We start from the raw sequence: 19,747 nt of genomic DNA, 5'->3' as shown, positions 1-19,747 counted from the left end.
ACCAAACGTCAATTTATTTATATGGTATTATTGGTTTGCAAACATATGTATTAATCATACCCAAGGCATATATTACTGCATTCCTAACATGATATCCATCAGATGTAAACCCTTTAAATAGTAAAATATCATTATGTTAAGGACTTTAACCGTCATCATTTCTGCGGAACTTGGTCAGGAAGCTTTGACAACAATTGTGAAATCAGATAGTTATTGCAAACGTACTATCACTTCAGTTTGTTTATATATTTAGTTTTACAAACATGTATTCATAGTTAATGATTTTGATACAGTACTTCAGCTTTTGTTATTTTAGTCGAACTGTCTACTTTACCACCTAAAGTGTCAATGTCAACTGTGTTTGCTTCGGTGACACCGCCTTGTTATGATCTGGTGAAAAACTGTGATGAATATCGTCAGGATATGTGTACAAGTTACGGCCAATGGGCAATGAGACACTGTAAAAAGTATTGTGGGTTTTGCCATGGTAAACCATTTATAATTTATTTTGCAGTTGTTACAGTCACACTACAATCTGCAAATTGATATACAATTATCCTGTAAAATATTGTTACAATTTATTAATTTCTAAACATTTTGGTTTACTACAAATTAAAAAGGTATAACAAGTTGATTTTTAGTTTTGAATTGTAGTTACGCATCGCACCAGAGAATAATCAGTCATGTGTGCAAATAAATTGATATACTGATACTGGAAATCAAATATTGATCTTTGAAATATAATTTTCGTGTAGCTCTTTTGACGCAAACTGATATGCAATGGTACAAAATAATCCGATAGACTAAGTAAGATAACATTTGAACTGCATGAGTATACGATCATTTTTTGTTTGTTTTCAGGGACAACTACAGCAGCTGCTAAACCATGTGTCGATCAGATAGGCAATTGTAGAGAATATGGCCCTGATATCTGCATTTCAACAGCATTCAAGAAATGGACAAAGGAACACTGTTCCAGCTTTTGCGGACTTTGTGGCAAGTTATGATTTTGCTTATCCCATATCTGTATATTTAAAGATTTGTTAAATTTATATATAATTTGAATATTCACACGTTCTGTAGATGAAATATTGTGTTTATTTAGGAGTACGCACTTAAGAGACCGGAATGGTGAAATCCTTAAGGATTTAGTGAGACATATTCCGAGCAACATAATGCTTGTAACTCAATGAAGGTTTAAAACATGACTGTACTTTATTATGGTACCCGTGTTCAAACGCGTGCCGGTCTTAGATTTGAATGTCATTTCAAAGGACATGACCTCTCTCTTAAATAACAGTCAGGAGTGTTGAGTGACTTGTAACAGAATGACATTATAAGTGTCATAAATTAAAAAAATATTAAAGCTTTTTCCGAATTTATTTATGTCATGATGGGGACAATTCGTCGTTTCTAAGTTACGCGCAAATTTTGCTATTGTGTTTTGTTAGTTTCTGTGTCAAATCTCTTTTTAGCGAATTTATTTACATGACAAATGGCCGAAAATCAGATTGAATTATAGAACGCCCTAGCAGTCTTCTGATGATGATATAGCACTTTATGCTGTACATATACCGGTATATGAAATGCCTCTACCCAAATATACAGTATTTATACATGTATATAAACATTCTCATCCATCAGATGTTCGTCAAAATCCCGAAACGAGCCTCTGATTTATTTCTGTCGTTTATTTGGTGAGCATGCGCACTCGTAATTACTACCGGGAGAAGTTTCAGCCAATCAATGTTCGCCACTATTTGGCACGCCGAATTGAAATTTCAAACAATATGTAAGCAAGGTAGTTGCTAACGACGGATAAAGGCAATATTCCATGATTGCGATTAATAAAGATTTATTTCTGTTATTCGATGTTAAGAAATTTACCTGAAGAAATAATAATATTCCTCGTAAGTCGGCATCGATATGAAAGGACGCGGTCACGCTTTTCACGGACGATTTTGATTGGTTCGCTACATTTTGTCGCGAAACGACGCTGATTGGCTGAAACGTTTAACCTGTAATGTAACCAAACCACAAATATCGGCGAAATGTGCCAGAGGTTCATCCGGGGAACCACGGTAGACCTCTGGTATGCGAGAATGGTATATAAAGAGCTTAAAACTGTATAGGCGGTGGTTCCATCTGTAATTGCGGTGATTTTAACTGTGTAATGGTTGTTTCAACTGTATATGTGGTGCTTTTATTAGCATATGCGGTGATCCCATATGCATTTGTGGTGGTTTTAATTGTACATGCAGTTCTTTCTACAGTATATATTGTGCATCCAATTGTATATGTGGTGCTTTCAACTGCATATGCTGTGCTTGTAACTTTGTATCGGATTTACTTTATGTGCGGTGTTTTCAACTTTCACCTGTATATGAGGTACCTGCAACTGTATGGATTGTGCACTTTTTTTACATTTACGTATGGTGATTTTAACTTTAAATGTGGCGCATTGTATTGTATATGTGGTGCTTTCAACTGTATATACGGTTCGTTCAATTGTATATGCTGTACCTTTGTATTAATCTTTAATGTTCTCGAAAATAAGATTTTTTACGAAAATAAGCCATATTTTTTTGTTTTATATCTAATTTAAATTTATTTTACATCATTATACAGATACGATCAGTAGACACTTATAAAGCAAAAATAAATGATTTTATTCCAACAATTAGGATATAATTAGCGTTTTTAAGAACCACGCGTCAAAATCGGTACGAAAATGACTTTATATATTATGCGAAAATAGGCTATATATTTTACCATTTACATTTTTTTAAAACTGTCTTTTCTGTTATTTTAAAGAACCTGTTTGCATATACTTATATCTGAAAAATAATCGATTTTTTGCCAAAAATAACGAAATGAACAGCAAATATTTATGATGTGTGCGTCAAAATCGCTAACGAAAATAACTTTAAGTGCGAAAATAAGCCATATTTTGTTTAATTTCCTATTGAAATCACCGCAAATAAAGTTCAAAGTACCGAATATGAAATCGAACCACTACACATAATAAAAAGAGGACCAACCAAAGGTGAAACAACCGCATATACCGTTAAAAGCACCGCATATACATTAGAAAGCACAACATATAAAGCTGAAATCACCGCATGTGCAGCTGAAACCACCGCATGAAAATGTAAAACCAGTCCATATACAGTTGCAAGTATCACGTATACAGTAGAAAGCATATCATATAAAGTTAAAAGCACAGCATATATAATTTAAAGCATCGCATATAAAGTCAAAAGCAAAGCATATAAAGTGAAAATCACCGTATATACAGATAAGTGCACTCTGTATACAGTTAAATCCGCATATAATTATAAGTACAGTTTACAGTAGTTCAATGCACAGCATATACAGATAAAGGCGACGCATATAAAGTTGAAAGCACTACATAAACAGTTGAAATGATCGCATACAAAGTTAAATATACCGCAAAATCAGATGAAAGCATTGCATATACATCTGAAAGGACCGCATATAAAGTTAAAAACACCGCACATACTGATGAAAGCATCATATACAGTGTTAAGCGCATCATATACATGTATAAGCACTGCACATACAAGTAGAGGCACTTCATATACTGATATATGTACAGCATAAAGTGCTATATCAACATCAGAAGACAGCTATGACTTTCCATATTAAATAGTTAATAAAGTATAGAAATAGAGATCGCATGAACGAACCAAAGAGTTGATTTATCCGACTTACCACAAAGAAAACACGGACAGACATTATGTGATAAGGCAGAAACCCATGCTGAATCAGTTTTCTTTATATATTACTAGGCTGCATATTACATTTTTAATTTGCTGGATATATTTGTCAGTATGTGGTTGAACTGTTGAAGGATTTTCAAAATACACAGGTATTTGTCACATGTATACTTACCATCGAGAAATAAAATAATAACTTTAGTAAAACTAGGTATTTTTTCTGTGAAACATGTATATTTTCGACTGTAAAATGAACTGATGAAATGCTCAGGTAACATGCATGTATATTATATGTGATCTGTCAAGTTAAAAAGGACGACTTGTTGAGGTTTTGAAAAGTTGGTGTTTGGACAATTCATAGTCACTTTCGAAAAAAATCTTTGTTTGATGATAACAATCATTTACCAACAAGAAAAGACATCGCTATTTGTGCAAGAAATAAACGTTGCTTTTTTATTGCAAAATTGTTCTTTTTTAATGTGAAGGCATAAAAATATGCTTACTCGTATAGAAAGGAATAAAACTTTTCGATTAGATGTTTTTAGAAGTGTCATTACAATGGCTGAGATTTCAATACATGTATGTCTGTGAAATGCATATAAAAATGATAAACGTCTGCTTTAATCGTGGTATCATTTTTCGAGTATATCGCTACATGAAATAGATTTTTGACGATTGTTACTTTTATCTACATCTTAATTGTATTACATTTTGAAGTGTTCTAATTTAGATACTTCAGACGCGTATTCGAAAATATATGTATCAGTACATCTAAGTTTGCCTAGTTTTGAATCATAACGATTTTGTAAATGCCAGGAACAGTTACTCTCTCTATTTTCTTTGAATGAAATTTTACACATGATCAGCACATATATTTTACTTCTGATATACTTACAGGTGCAGACACAACAACCACATCAATGGCAACAAAGGCAGCCGCAACATCCACGTCAAGTAAATATATTTAACTTGTATTCCTAACATAAATGCACTCAAAGAGAATCGATGTATTGGTCGCTGTAAATGTCTTATGCATTTATAGCTATCAAAATCTGCTTGTATTTCACATAAGACATGTAACGATTATGTATTAAATGTAAATATGGTATTGCGCATGCGCGCGGACAGGTGTTCCCAAAATGTGCTCTGGAAGTTTCAAGTGTTTATAATTCTATTAGGCCTGCAAGAAGACCAGCACTTCGCAGAAAAAATGTTAAATGGATACATTTTGCTAGGAACCAGTAAAAAACTGGAACTTTTTAATTTTTTTGACAATTACGACCCATTTGAAATTGTTCTTTATACCCCACCCATCCAGTCGCCATTAGAATGACTGCGCATCATCGGCAGGCAGGTGAAAACAAGAGGGCCGCCTCCAGGGAGATTAAAATGAATTAGATTCTTTGTTCATTAGTTATTTTATGTCTGCATTATTTATGAACCGGGATTTCTCAAATGAATCTTCACAAGACATTCCTTCTATAAATTGTTTATTAAACTTTAGGTTTTCCATGAAATTAGCAATAATTAAGGAGCAGCGTCATTTAGGACTTAAGGATAACGCTCGGACTTGTTTGTTATTTTACTTGTTGATACATCGGTCGGGAGAGGTCAACCTAGGGCCAGTGAAATATCCAGATGGAATTTGTAATAAGAACGTAGGGTGGAACGTAAAAGCCATCCAGTGCAATGGGTGTGACATTTGGTATCACACTAAGTGTGCCAATATCGGTCCGGACTCTTTAAAGTCTTAGAGCAGTCGAATGTTACTTGTGTTTGTCTACGTTGTGGGTTACCTAACCTTTCATCACGTCATTGTATAGCTGTTAACTCTCTTATTTGTGAAAATTCATTTCATTCACTTGCACAGTCTGGTGGTATTTCTATGAGTTTGAACGAAACTATTAACAAAATCAAAGATAAAATATATCAAACAGGGAATGCCACGTTCCAAAAACTTATCATTATGAATATTATAACATTTAAGTTATCAAAAGCCTATTTGTTAAAAGTAAAATTTTATAAAGATACATTAATTAGTTTTTAAGATATTTGCAAAACACGCGGTTGCAAATAGTGCGTAATATCATTTGCTCGGTAGCCTAGTGGTAGAGCGTCCGCTTCGAGAGCGGGAGGTCGTGGGTTCGATCCCCGGCCGCGTCATACCAACGACGTAAACAAGAGGGCCAAGATGGCCCTAGGTCGCTCACCTGAGAAACACACCATAATACACCATAATACACCATAACAGTGTAAACATAGACCTAGTGATTGCATGGAAACAAATATTCTGACCAAGTATCATTAGAATTGGAGCAAACACAAGTATTTCTTTTATTTGACCTAGTGACCTAGTTTTTGATCCCAGATGACCCATATTCGAACTTGACCTAGATTTTATCAAGGCAATCATTTTGACCAAATTTCATGAAGATCAATTGAAAAATACAGCCTCTATCACATACACAAGATTTTCCTTTGATTTGACCTAGTGACCTAGTTTTTGACCCCAGATGACCCATATTCAAATTTGATCTAGATTTCATCAAGGCAATCATTCTGACCAAATTTCATAAAGATCAATTGAAAAATACAGCCTCTATTGCATACACAAGGTTTTTCTTTGATTTGACCTAGTGACCTAGTTTTTGATCACAGATGACCAATAACCAAACTCAACCTAGATTTTATCAAGGCAATAATTTTGACCAAATTTCATAAAGATCAATTTAAAATACAGCCTCTATCGCATACACAAGGTTTTTCTTTGACTTGACCTTGTGACCTAATTTTTGACCCAAGATGACCCATATTCAAACTTGACCAAGATTTTATCAAGGCAATCATTCTGACTGAATTTCATGAAGATCAATTGAAAAATATAGCCTCTATCGCATACACAATGTTTTTCTTTGATTTGACCTAATGACCTAATGACCTACTTTTTGATCCCAGATGACCCATATTCAAAGTTGACCTAGATTTCATCAAGGCAATCATTCTGGCCAAAATTAATGAAGATTAATTGAAAAATACAGCCTCTATCGCATACACAAGGTTTTTCTTTAATTTGACCTAGTGACCTAGTTTTTAACCCCAGATGACCCATTTTCAAAATCGACCTAGATTTCATCAAGGTTATCATTCTGACCAAAATTCATGAAGATTAATTAAAAAATACAGCCTCTATCGCATACACAAGGTTTTTCTTTGATTTGACCTAGTGACCTAGTTTTTGATTCCAGATGACCCCGTTTTCGAACTCGGCCTAGATTTTATCAAGGTAATCATTCTGACCAAAATTCATGAAGATTAATTGAAAAATACAGCCTCTATCGCATACACAATGTTTTTCTTTGACTTGACCTAGTGACCTAGTTTTTGATCCCAGATGACCCATTTTCAAACTCGGTCTGGATTTTATCAAGGTAATCATTCAAGGTGACCAAATTTCATGAAGATCAGTTGAAAAATACAGCCTCTATCCCATACACAATCTAAATGTTGACGGACAGACGACAGACAGACGCCGGACATCGAGTGGTCAGAAAAAATGGCACTAGCAGCTTCCTCGCTTGGCGCTCAATATTAAAGGGATAGTGCTAGGACTGGTCAGCCCGGTGTCAGTATAATGTGACTGGGTGGGGTATCATGCCACGTGTCTACGACGTGATATTCCAGTGAGGCAGCACTATAAAGTTGGGAATTGTGCTCACTGCTACAAGTAGACACCGTCGTTTATATGACTGAAAAATTGTTGAAAAAGACGTTAAACCCGAACACACACACACACACACATACACACACATCTCCAATTAACGCTACGCTATGGATCTGAAGACGTGCTATTGATAGACTCGTTCTGAGGAGCCTTCCTCTAGCCAATCAGAGCCTTGCTTTCAAAATTTTGAAAGTAGAAAATTAAAAAAACCTATATTTAGCCTGGGTTTTTCATGTTATAATTATCATGCCGATCACATCATGACTGCTCCCTCGTGTTTTGAGAGATATCATATTAAAGAGTTTCTGTATCTAGTGACCGTTCAGTTTGCATGCACAGGGAAACTTTTTTACACTTCTGTAATATTAATATCTGATAAAACCGTGATACATTAAAAACCTGGTGATAGGCATTAAAAACCCGGTGATAGTAATAAGAATCCCAGTGATAGTAAAAAGAGCGCTGATGTTAGGCATTAGATCCGAGAGTATTAATATTAGAACCCCGCTGACAGGCATAAGAACCACGGTGATAGTAGTAAGAACCCCGGTGATATTCATTAGAACCCATTTAATAGTAATAAGAACCCCGGTAATAAACATAAGAACCCCGTTTATAGTCGTTAGAACCTAGGTTGTAGTTGAAAAAACTCTAGTAATAGCAGTAAGAACCCCTGTGATAGTAGTAAGAACCCCGGTGATAGCAGTAAGAGCACCGGTAATTAGTAGACATTAGGACCCCGGTAACAACCTAAGTGATATTTTAGAAAACCATGCATTGTCTATCACAAGGGTTCCTTAAACTATCACTGGGGTTGTAATGCCTGTCACAGGGGTTTAATATCTATCACAGTTCTAATGTCTATCGCCAGGGATCTAATGTCTATCACCAGGGTTGTAATGCCTATCGCCGGGGTCCTTTTTGCTATCACCGGAGTTCTAATTCCTATCGCCGTGGTTCTCACTACTTTCATAGGGGTTCTTTTGCTTGTCACCGGGGTTGAAATATCTATCATCTGGCTTCATAAAAATTATTTCTACTACCACCGAGATTTGAATTTCTATCAAAGGGGATTCTTTCGGCTATAACATGGGTTGTAACATCTATCACTGCGGGTGTTATGACCATCACCGGGTTTCTTATGCCTATTACATAGGTTCATACTGCTATCACCGGAGGTCTAATGCCTATCACCGAGGTTCTTACTACAATCAGCAGGGTTCTAAGGTCTATCAAGATGGGTTCTCTCTGCTATTACAGCGGTTGTAATGTCAATCACCAGGATTCCAATGAATATCACTAGGGTTCTAATGCCTATCACCGGTGTTCTTACTGCTATCACCGGGGTTCTTACTGCTTTCACTGGGCTTCTAATGTCTATCACCGGGATTCTCACTGCTGTAAACGGGGTTCTAATGCTTATCTCCGGGGTTCTGACTGCTATCACTGGGTTTTTTACTGCTGTCACTGGGCTTCTGATGCCTATCACTAGGGTTATTACTGCTATCACCCGGGTACTTACTGTTAACAACATGGTTGATTCTTATGCCTATCACCGGGGTTCTTACTGCTATCAACGAGGTTCTAATCCCTATCGCCGGGGTTCTTACTGCTATCACCGGTTTTCTAATACCTAACAATCATCAAGGTTCTTACTGCTACCACCTTAGTTCTAACGCCTAAAGACTATCAGCTGGGTTATAATTACTGTAAGTACAATGTATTAAGGGGGTACTATTGTCTATTACGAGCGCGTTTACGGATATGACAGTTTTCCTTTTACTTCACTGGTATAGAGCTCATTTGTCTGTCACCTGCTTTTTTATGTATATATCGAATTGAAATTAATAGATTAATATCACAGAAGTGTAGATAAAACGCTAGACCTGTCTCCCTGTGCATGCGTACTGAACGGTTCTTATCCCTGTGACAAGATAGGAAACGGATAATTCCTCATCAACGCCATTTTGATGGTTCAGTCAAATGCTTGTTGAAACTAGTCGTCTAACTGGTTCAAATAAAAATAGATTTGCGAAAATAAAAATAGCAATATCGGAACTCCAAATATACAGAAAGATGAATGTGAATGGGTCATCATCAGATCTTCGTTTAGAAGATCAAGTACTTTAGTCGGATTGCTGCCGATGATTCACCGCGATCCATCGCAATTCAGCGCGAGATAATTCATCTATAGTAGATCGCGGGGTCTTACAAAATCATCGCGATTTATCACACTCTTCAGTAGTGGTTCAATGTGAAAAAATCATCGCGATTTTCTATTTAGGATATTTTTGCAGGTGGTAACGCGGAAAAGGCAAAATCCGCGAGCCATGGACTGTAGACTGGGAAATAGTTTGCTTGAAAACGGGCACAAGAGACAAATTACATTGTGATAAGTTAATTAACATCAGTTCAAACTATTTATTGGAACAAGTTGATACAATGCCAACACGGCATGGCCGTATCTTGGATCTTTTGTTTACTATTCAGTCAAGTCTTATTCAACGTCATACAACATGTCCACCGATTGGATTAAGCGATCATCATATTCTTTCAGTTGTATCTTTTATCAAACCAGCGTTGAATAGGAAAGTACCCAGAACAGTATACAATAACAAGAAAGCTGAATGGGATAAAGTCAGAGACGATATGTCTATGTTTCGGGATAAATATTTCAATTGTAACCCTTACTTAAACTCTTATTCACAACAGAGGATCTCGACAATATACAAACAAAGGGATTTACCACGTCCACCTAATTCTAAGATTCGTGTTTCTTTAAAGGGAGTGTGGAACAGTATTAAATGGCTGAAGATTAAGAAAGCAAGCAGACCTGATAAAATGCCACTTATATCATTGAAAGAAACTGAAAGTGAAATATGTGCTATTCCACAAAGTTTATATCAACAATCCCTCGATACACATGAAATTCCCATGGCCATGGACTGGAAGCAAGCAAATATAGTACCAGTTTTCAAAAAGGAGGATAGAACGAAACCGTAAAAGTAAAGACCCGTTAGTCTAACTGCAGGCGTGTCCAGAATGTTAGAACATGATAATGAACCATCTGGACAGTAATAATATTCTACATGAAAATCAACATGGTTTTAAATCGTATATGTCATGCGAAACAGAACTATTACTTACAACAAATGATATCACGAAGAACAAGAATGAAGCCCTGCAGGTGGATATGGCGGTATAGGATTTTACACAAGCCTTCGATAAGGTCAGGCATAGACGATTATCCGAGAAGATGTCTTATTATGGCATTAATTACTTTATCCTGGGTGAACGCTTTTCTACGGGGACGCCAACAACAGGTTGTTATTGACGGTGAAACATCTAGTCCTTCACAAGTCACATCCGGCGTCCCGCAAGGCTCAGTACTTGTTTCCACGTTGTTCCTATTGTTCATTAATGACATTGGCTCCAATATTTCATCAATTATAATAGGTCTTTTTTTCTGACGACTGTGTTATTTATCTTGCTGTTAGAACGGTGGATGATCATATCATATTACAAAATGACTTAGATAAGCTTGTTGAATGGAGTAAAATTTGGCAAATGGAATTTAATGTTGATATATGCGCCATCATGAATTTAACTACTAAAAGAAATATATCAAAATTTAATTGTTTTATGCAAGGAAAAGTCTTAGAAGTTGTGAAGCATCATGCTTATCTTTGAGCTGAACCTTCTGAAAACATGAAATACAACACCCACGTAGATAACATAACGTCTAAAGCATTTCATGACCTTGGCTTTGTTAAACATGATCTAGACACTGTCCCAGAACTGTAGAAGAACGTGCATATCAAACTCTAGTTCGTCGAAAATTGGAATATAGCTCAACAATTTGGAATCCTCATTAATCCACGCAAGTGAAGAAAGTTGAACAAATGCAGCGAAATGCAGCTAGATTTGTACTGAATAAACCTTTGAACTTGCCAACTTTACAAGCCCGAAGGCAATCATCCGACTTAATTCTTATGTATAAGGTCGTGATCAATTTAGTAGCGGTACCATCATCTTATTTTCCTATTCCATCGTCTAGACACACCAAGAAATTCATAACGTATCACTGTAAGATCAACGATTATCAACACTCATTCTTTCCACGGGTGGTCGTCCTGTGGAATAGCCTACCACGGACAGTGTTGCAGTTGAACACTCTGGATGGTTTCAAAGTCGCTGTCCAGCTCACTGAGAGGGTGTAAAGCGGATTAGATATAGTGTATAGTTTATATACATGTTCAGGATTTTAACGACACATACATGTTTGGGATTTCAACGACACACTCGGGAGCACCTGGCCCCGCGTATGTACAGTCACCCTGCATCTCCGCTAGATGTCCACACACACTCCGCCGAGTTACCGCGTAAACAGTTTCCCTGTTTCCCTCAAGCCAGATATTCCCATCTGCACCTACAACTAGTGAAAGAATATCATTTTCACATATAAGTATTTTCCTAAAATTGTTTTAACTATGACTTTGGCTTGAGATGTATGTACCGGTGTATATACCGATTATTAATATTTCATACTAGTTCAATTTTTAAAGAGATGTCAAAATTTAAAAAAAAGTGTTAATATTACACTATAGCACATATTAAATACTCTATAGTTTAATTAAATTTATAATTTTAAAATTAAGAAGCACTCCATCGTGTTTGATACAAACACTTTCTAGAAATATGTTAAAGCATTCCATTTGATTGAAAACATGTAGACGTCGCGTCAGATATTTCAGACTAATCCGATTTCAGAGTAATTTGAGGAATAAACAGCTGTTAATATTGTTAAAGAATCATAAGATATAAACTGTTTTATACAAACTTAAAGATAATTGTAATATATTTTACTTACATTTGGCTAAAATGTACCTCGAGGCAAAAGTTGACAATTTTGCGTCGGTAGAAAACCTTTGTGAGAGATGTAACAGAAAATATCAAGAGGTTGGAGTTAATAAGCCATTATTGGGCGTACAAAAGCATTTTTAAAACATGTATGGCGTTGAAACATGCATTGGCGTAATTGACTTTAAAAAAAAGAAGTTTGCGGCAACAAAAGAAAAGAAAGAAAATAATAATTAAAAACGATACGAAATTATGGAGAGTTTGGGAAAAATAGGAACGAAGAAAACCATGAGAGATTATTCTTGGTTTTTATCAGTGTTTTTGCAATTTTGAATTTGTAAATAAAATCTGTAAAAAGATCCTTTTGAAGCAATGAATGCAACCAAGAAGAATAAAAGCAGACTCGGTTTGATTAAGTCTGTCCATGAGAGGTAATGAAAGTTGTAATGTAAAGTTGTATATTATACAGAAAAATAGAGAAAACAGAACTTCTCAATTTAAGGCATATTGTTTTAGTTGTTATTAAACATGGAAATATGTTTAGATCGATAAAGTTTTTAGATTTTTCTAGCGCTAATATAATGTTTTCTCAAAACAATAATTATATATCACCTATATTACATATATATAAATATAACATAGATGTTTATTTGATTATTAAGCGGGACTTAATATTACCCAATATTTATTCTAAATAAAATGGACAATGTTCACAGAGGTGTCACACATAGCTAGACCCATTTTAAAGTACAACTTTTTACTTCATATAAAGAATCATTCCTAAACTGATGTCAAATGAAAAGAATGGTTCATGTACATCAATACTTGCAAAACTGAATTTAACTTTACCAAATATAACATTCTTTCACATTTATTTTCTACCAATATGTAAAAAAGCACCAACAGTGACATTTAAACATTGACTACCTTAATTTTCACCTCGGGGGCCACCCAAGTGAAACATTATAAGCTCAAACATCTGTCCGCCAGTATGCGATGGCTTCCGCACTGGCTCGTTTAGTGCTGTTAGGCCTGATGTTTGACCCTCAGCTCTCTTGACGAAAAAGGTCAACGGCGAATACAAAGAAGAAGTTAACGATTATATTTTACAACGTTATTGATGTTACACTTCTTAATTTCAACTTCTAACGCGACTCGGTAGATATTGACTTAACTGAGACACGATCTAGGTGGATTTTAGTGCATCTATAACAAAGTCCAGCAGACGCCAGTTAAAGATACTATATGAAAGTGTATCGATTATTAGTAAGCGTATTTGTAAGGAACGGAAAAAAATCTTAATTTACATTAGTTGTTTTTTCTCTTCTTCAACTTTTGTTGTTATCGGGCTCGATTCACAAACCGATACTATTTTGCATATTTACTAGCCGTATAGGTTCAATTAATGATACATGAACCTGCCCGTTTTTTCGATAGAGAGAGCGCAGATCTACGGATTACGGGGTTGCGAGTTCAACCCCTGTGTGAGGCGCATGTTCTCCGTGACGATTTGATAGAAGACATTGTGTATGAAATCATTTGTCCCCCACCTCTGATTCATATGGTTAATTTGACATTACTTGCGGAGAACAGGGTGTATACTGGTATAGAATTCAGAAACACTGGTTAGGTTAAGTGCCTATCGTTACATAAATGAGATTCTGTTGAAAAATGGCAAACGAAACATACCCAGGTGTTTTTCTATTGTTTTGCAATCAATCGATCAAGATTTGCGGCAGTTGATAATACATATAATATTATATATGTTGACAAGTTTATGGTTATTTATATTTTACGTACGAAATATCATGCTGAGCGCTACTTTAAGTGTCTCTAAAAGAAATATTAAAGACACGTGGCACTGTGTAACTGAACCAACGCTGTTCTAATGACTCATAAATTTCCGAGACTATTGCAAACATTAAAGTCTTTGAGTTATATCAATACATCGCTTAAAACGAATACTGTCGATTTAAAGTTAAATATATGATCATGTTACGTGTAGAAATAATTGTAATAACCCATGATTTCTTTAGTGAATTTAGACATGACGACAAATAACAAAATATTAGCGACGGCACCCTCGTTTGCTTCTACGAACACATGTACAAACAAAATAAGCAGCTGTGGAGATTTTGGCCAAGACGTGTGTACAGATTATCAACAATGGGCAAGGGAGCATTGTCAGCAATATTGTGGATTTTGCCAAGGTTAGAATTGAGCTTCACGTAAATTTGCATTTAATAATTTACATTGCGAAGGCGATGCAAAGTCAGATTGCGTAAACAATGCTGTTAATTCTATCTGTCTTATTTTTATGAACCCACACATTTATATGGAAGGGGGAACATAGCGTTGCTAATTTCCGTACGTCCGTTCGTCCGTCCATCAGCCCCTTCGTCCATATGTATGTCATGAAATATTGTGTGTCTAACTCCTCCACCACAATTTGCCTGATTTTCATACTTCTGCAGATAAACAAGCTTGATCTGCAGACGACCATAAGGGAAGGGTTTTCTTCTCTGACTAGTTTTACCGTAGTTATGCCCCTTTGATAGTTTTTGCTGTATGGAATATAGAGAGAAATTATGTGTGTCCAACTCCTCCCACACTATAAGCCTGGTTTACGTCAAACTTTAAAAGATTAACAAGCTTAGTGTGTAGATGACCAAAATGGAAGGCATTCTTTCTGTCAATATTTTTACCGCAGTTATGGCCCTTTGGTAGTTTTTGCTATATAGAGGATGACACAATATATGGGGGCATCCGTGTCTTTTGACATAATTCTAGTTTTGAAACACATTTCAAAAAGTTGTTTTGTCAACACAAATATCTCTTCTTTATATAACACACATTCAAAACCTCGTTGAAAGACATTGAAATATAAAATTATGTATGCACTATTGTCATAAAATAACAACCGTACAAACGTCCATGCTTTCTGCGCTTTGACCTTACGTCATCTCTGTTAATGGATATGTTCACCTTGATGAAATCTTTGTAAATATAAGGTAAAATGCTATATGTGGATTATCTATTTATTTACATTGAAAGCAAATGGTCACGTAAAATAACATATCCTATCTAAAACATGATTTCGGCATGTATAATGTCAAATATACATATGTCCCATAGAAAACAAAACAAAACTGTTCTGCTTAAGCTGGGCGCATTTAAAAAGTTTTTAAAACATCACGCATCGTTTTTGTTTTTGATCTCATACTCCAAATCGATATATATCGTACAATACGAAAAGAAGTAAATGGAAAACATTGGATTTGATTTTTAAAAATATTCTTACTCCAGCTGGTTATAAACATACGATAATTCGCTGATCATGGATCTTCTAAATTGTGAACTACTAATGTTTATAATTCCTTGTTTTATTTAGTGATTTAAATGAAGGAAAAATAATTAACGACGTATCATTTATAAAAAAAAACAAAACGAATTTTTAAGTTGCTCTAAGCGAGTGTTCTTTTCTTTCTTTCTTTTTCCGTTGGTTTAATGTCGCATCGACATAGTTATAGATCATCTGGCGACTTCCAGCTTTGGTGGTGGAGGAAGACCCCAGGTGCCCCTCCGTACATTATTTATTCACTAGTGGACACCTGAGTAAGCCAGTTGGATTGCTTCTTCTCATGAAGAATTCAATGCCCCGAGTGAGGCTTGAACCCAAATCGGTAAGGGACAAGTGATTTAAAGTCAGCGACCTTATCCACTCGGCTACGGAGCGTGTTGTTTGAATTAAGTATTGTAAAATAATCAGTTAGGTTAGACAGTACACCAGCTACACACCTGTCAAGTTGATATATTGTTGATGCATTTATGTAATTGTTTATTATATCAAACCCACACGTTTTATACGTCAAATTGTCAACTGATCTTAGAGAATTACTATATATTGATGTTTTAGTTATCTCGAGTCAGAAGGGCTTAGGGGTCCGGCTGGACTGAGACCTAGGAAATGGGTCTCGTAGATATTAAGATTAAGTTAGGCTTTAGATATGACATTTGTTAAGACTTAAGAAGTTACAAAATGAATTATGAAAGTTATGTACGAAATATTCCACCGTGTAAATAAACATCAAAAACGATTAGACTCGTGTTTGTGTTGTGTTACGTGACACAACTTCAACAATTTTTGGAGCCGCAGACAGGATGTCGAATATCAAAATGGGTTGTTGCGACATGACGAAGCGAAGTACTACTGCCAACGATGACACGCTGCCAAGACGAAAGAAGAGAAACTGTGAGTTGCCATTTTACCTATCTTCTAGTGCAATTTTGCAAGCTAGTCTTTTCTTTTATTAAATTTTTGTTTCTATTTTTGAACAAAATTTCAAGGTAAATTTATTTTGATTAATTGTTAGACATGAAAAGAAAATACAAATTTATTAATGATAAAGCCTAACTCATAATATACAAAATTCTTAAAAAAAGAGTAAAATATAGTTAGAAAAAAAAGTAAAAACAGTAAGAAACAATGCATTGCGGAAAATACTCAAGAGACTGAATTAAGAAATACAAATGTGAAAATATTTGTTTTTCGAAAATTTTACTTGTCATATTATGTTTATTTTACTTGTTCCATATGATATTTGTTTCCCTTATGGCCACATTTAAACAGTTTTGAGCATTCCCGCATTGACAAACTGTTTAAATGAAGGAAGATGGATTGTCCTATGAAACTTGTGTATAGTCATAGATATGCACAAAATGAGTTGTAAATAGTTTCTGTTGAGGTTATGGGTAACATTTCATCACTAATATATGTGAAAATACAAGGAACGGCTGAAAACTAGTTAAATACGTGGAATTCGTGTTTAAGATGTTTTATGCATGATAATGCATTGTCGGGTTAAAGTGTCATTGCTGAATAAATGTGTACATGGTTATTGTACTAAAATATGGTTACTTCAGGTCTCAGTAAATAAAAAGGTTGGTCTTGTCTGTTGTGCTGGAAATATTTTGAAGCCTGATATGGCACAAGAATATGTTTATTACGTAAAAATGACTTGATATTGTCGCTGGAACATGTGGATTCCAGTAAGGTTGAATTTATATATATTGTGAGTTACTTAATATTGTCTTTGTGAGACTGGAAGTTGTGATCCCAGTTGTTTTGTAAGATGTATACTATTATACAGACACAGATACTGTCTTCCGAAATTTTTAGTCGGAGTCTTACTATCATGGCGTGAAATCGATGCATATGTTGCATTATGAGGTACGGGTGTGTACCAGATATTTTAAGCGCAACAGCTTTTTGTTTTATGAGACCTGATGTAGTATTTTTGTCAAAGAGTTGCAAAACAGTCGAACGTGCTGTTACTTTTAGGTTACCTTTCACGGTTTTTAAGCAGGGTATTCTGTCGGAAAATTTATTTTTCTCGCGGACGACATAATATTTCTGTTGAATCATCTAGAAAGGTTACATTGTGTAAATATAATCATGGAAGAAATCATTATCAGTTATTCTGTTTATATATTGGTGTTGGTTTTGTATGTATGTCTGTTTGTATTTGGAAATGACTAAATGCTTTATTTTGTAGAATTTTTATAGCTTTCTTATACATTTTTAAAAAAGTATATTTTTATTTTGAGAACATGTTTTGCTTTTTGTTAGGAACATATTTTGGCTGATATCTTTATTTTTCGAATAATGTAAAACGTAGGACATAGCTTGTAAAAAAAAAAGTACAAAGAAGTAAGGTTCTCGGTAACATAACGGTTTATTCGAAGTACAGATACCACTTATGAAAAGAAAGTACGAACTGTCTGAAATGAAATACGAACTGTCTGAAATAAAATACCGACAAACTGTCAAATTAACATGGGAAAAGTGTATTCCAAGTCAACATTATAAATCTTGTCATATTGTGGACTGTCATTATATAATAGCCAAAGGGAGACTCATTAAATGTAACGGTTACATATTGGGAAGTACCTGTCAAAGCAAAATGATGACATTAGCATTGTGTATTATGACAATTTGTATACATGCAGTTTTGATTTTATCTGTCATTTATGACAAATGGGAACAACTTAATAACATAAAGTATTTTCGGTGGTCATCTGAAATATTGGACATTACGTTAATGAAACAGTAATATTATAACTTGGAGAACTCTAGAACATTTCAGAAGTTAGCAAATGAACATCATAAACTTGGATAGTGCGGTACAACATTATGGCCTATGACGGGAGATTCTTAGCTACAGAGATTGTTGGTGATGCGTTACGCTGTAGAAGGATGCCGAAACCAAAAGACAAATGTGTAGAAGGATCGATGGCGAAACCAAGCGACAATGGCGAAGTGGATTGAAAATGCTGGGAAGCCTGTGGAGTTTGGCGAAGAAAATGGTCCAGCTGGAAAATTACAGAACACTAAAAAAAACCCAACTAATTATTTTTCCTTTCTTTCTACTTATCAATACATAATTAATACATTTTGGTCATTACATATCGATTTTACTATTTATTTAAGATCTGTAGCAAATATCAAAATATTCGAAAGTAAGATTAATGTGCTGATTAAAATCTTTGTATAAATAAGTGAAATTTAAATACATGTATCATGATAAATTTTTATACACGCAACAATAATAACAAGCAATTTAGCAATGTTACTAAACGACTTTTTATCTTTTTCCTAACTCTTATATAGCATATATTCTAAAAGATGCTCACCTGTGTTTTCCTTTATTTACAGTTACCGGTTTTGTGAAATATGGATGTAACACGGGTTAAAGAAAAAGTCTTGGAGGAAGAAAGGAGAAGTGCCACTACAAAGGCCGATATAAAATAAAAAAAAAAAGACTTTCTATGAAATGTGAAAATTGTTTAGTTTTAAATACTATTCTCCTTTGTTCTTGTTTATCATTAATTGTATAAATGACTTAAGATTTTTTCTTTAACACTGTTCTTTAATATCATTCCTTCAGATAGTATTCTAATGTTCTTGATCATATTAAATATCATTCTACATGTCATATTGTAAGGCGAGAGATAGTACTTCAAGTCTAAAAAAATTTAAATTTGTAATTCAATTTTTTTCTTTCGGTGGGTAACGAGTGTAAAATAATCAGTTAGGTTAGACAGTACACCAGCTACACACCTGTCAAGTTGATATATTGTTGATGCATTTATGTAATTGTTTATTATATCAAACCCACACGTTTTATACGTCAAATTGTCAACTGATCTTAGAGAATTACTATATATTGATGTTTTAGTTATCTCGAGTCAGAAGGGCTTAGGGGTCCGGCTGGACTGAGACCTAGGAAATGGGTCTCGTAGATATTAAGATTAAGTTAGGCTTTAGATATGACATTTGTTAAGACTTAAGAAGTTACAAAATGAATTATGAAAGTTATGTACGAAATATTCCACCGTGTAAATAAACATCAAAAACGATTAGACT

The 19,747-nt window shown here is 34.8% G+C and overlaps 1 protein-coding gene across 1 annotated transcript in view; it reads left to right on the top strand.

Annotated features, from left to right (window-relative positions):
• The window catches only part of LOC123530902 (matrilin-2-like), a 28,697-nt gene extending 8,967 nt beyond the window's left edge, over positions 1-19,730 (top strand). The window contains exons 9-12 of the mRNA XM_053535951.1: positions 317-487; positions 862-996; positions 4,638-4,694; positions 14,358-19,730. Coding sequence (XP_053391926.1) covers positions 317-487; positions 862-996; positions 4,638-4,694; positions 14,358-14,536 — 542 coding nt within the window. The 3' untranslated portion in view covers positions 14,537-19,730. The remainder of the gene's footprint in view (positions 1-316; positions 488-861; positions 997-4,637; positions 4,695-14,357) is intronic.
• The last annotated feature ends 17 nt before the right edge of the window (positions 19,731-19,747 follow it).

The sequence above is a fragment of the Mercenaria mercenaria genome, unplaced genomic scaffold (assembly GCF_021730395.1).
Source record: "Mercenaria mercenaria strain notata unplaced genomic scaffold, MADL_Memer_1 contig_597, whole genome shotgun sequence".
In the NCBI taxonomy this organism is placed as follows: domain Eukaryota; kingdom Metazoa; phylum Mollusca; class Bivalvia; order Venerida; family Veneridae; genus Mercenaria; species Mercenaria mercenaria.
Note: the sequence above shows the minus strand (reverse complement) of the source record. Positions and strands in the feature narration are given on the sequence as shown.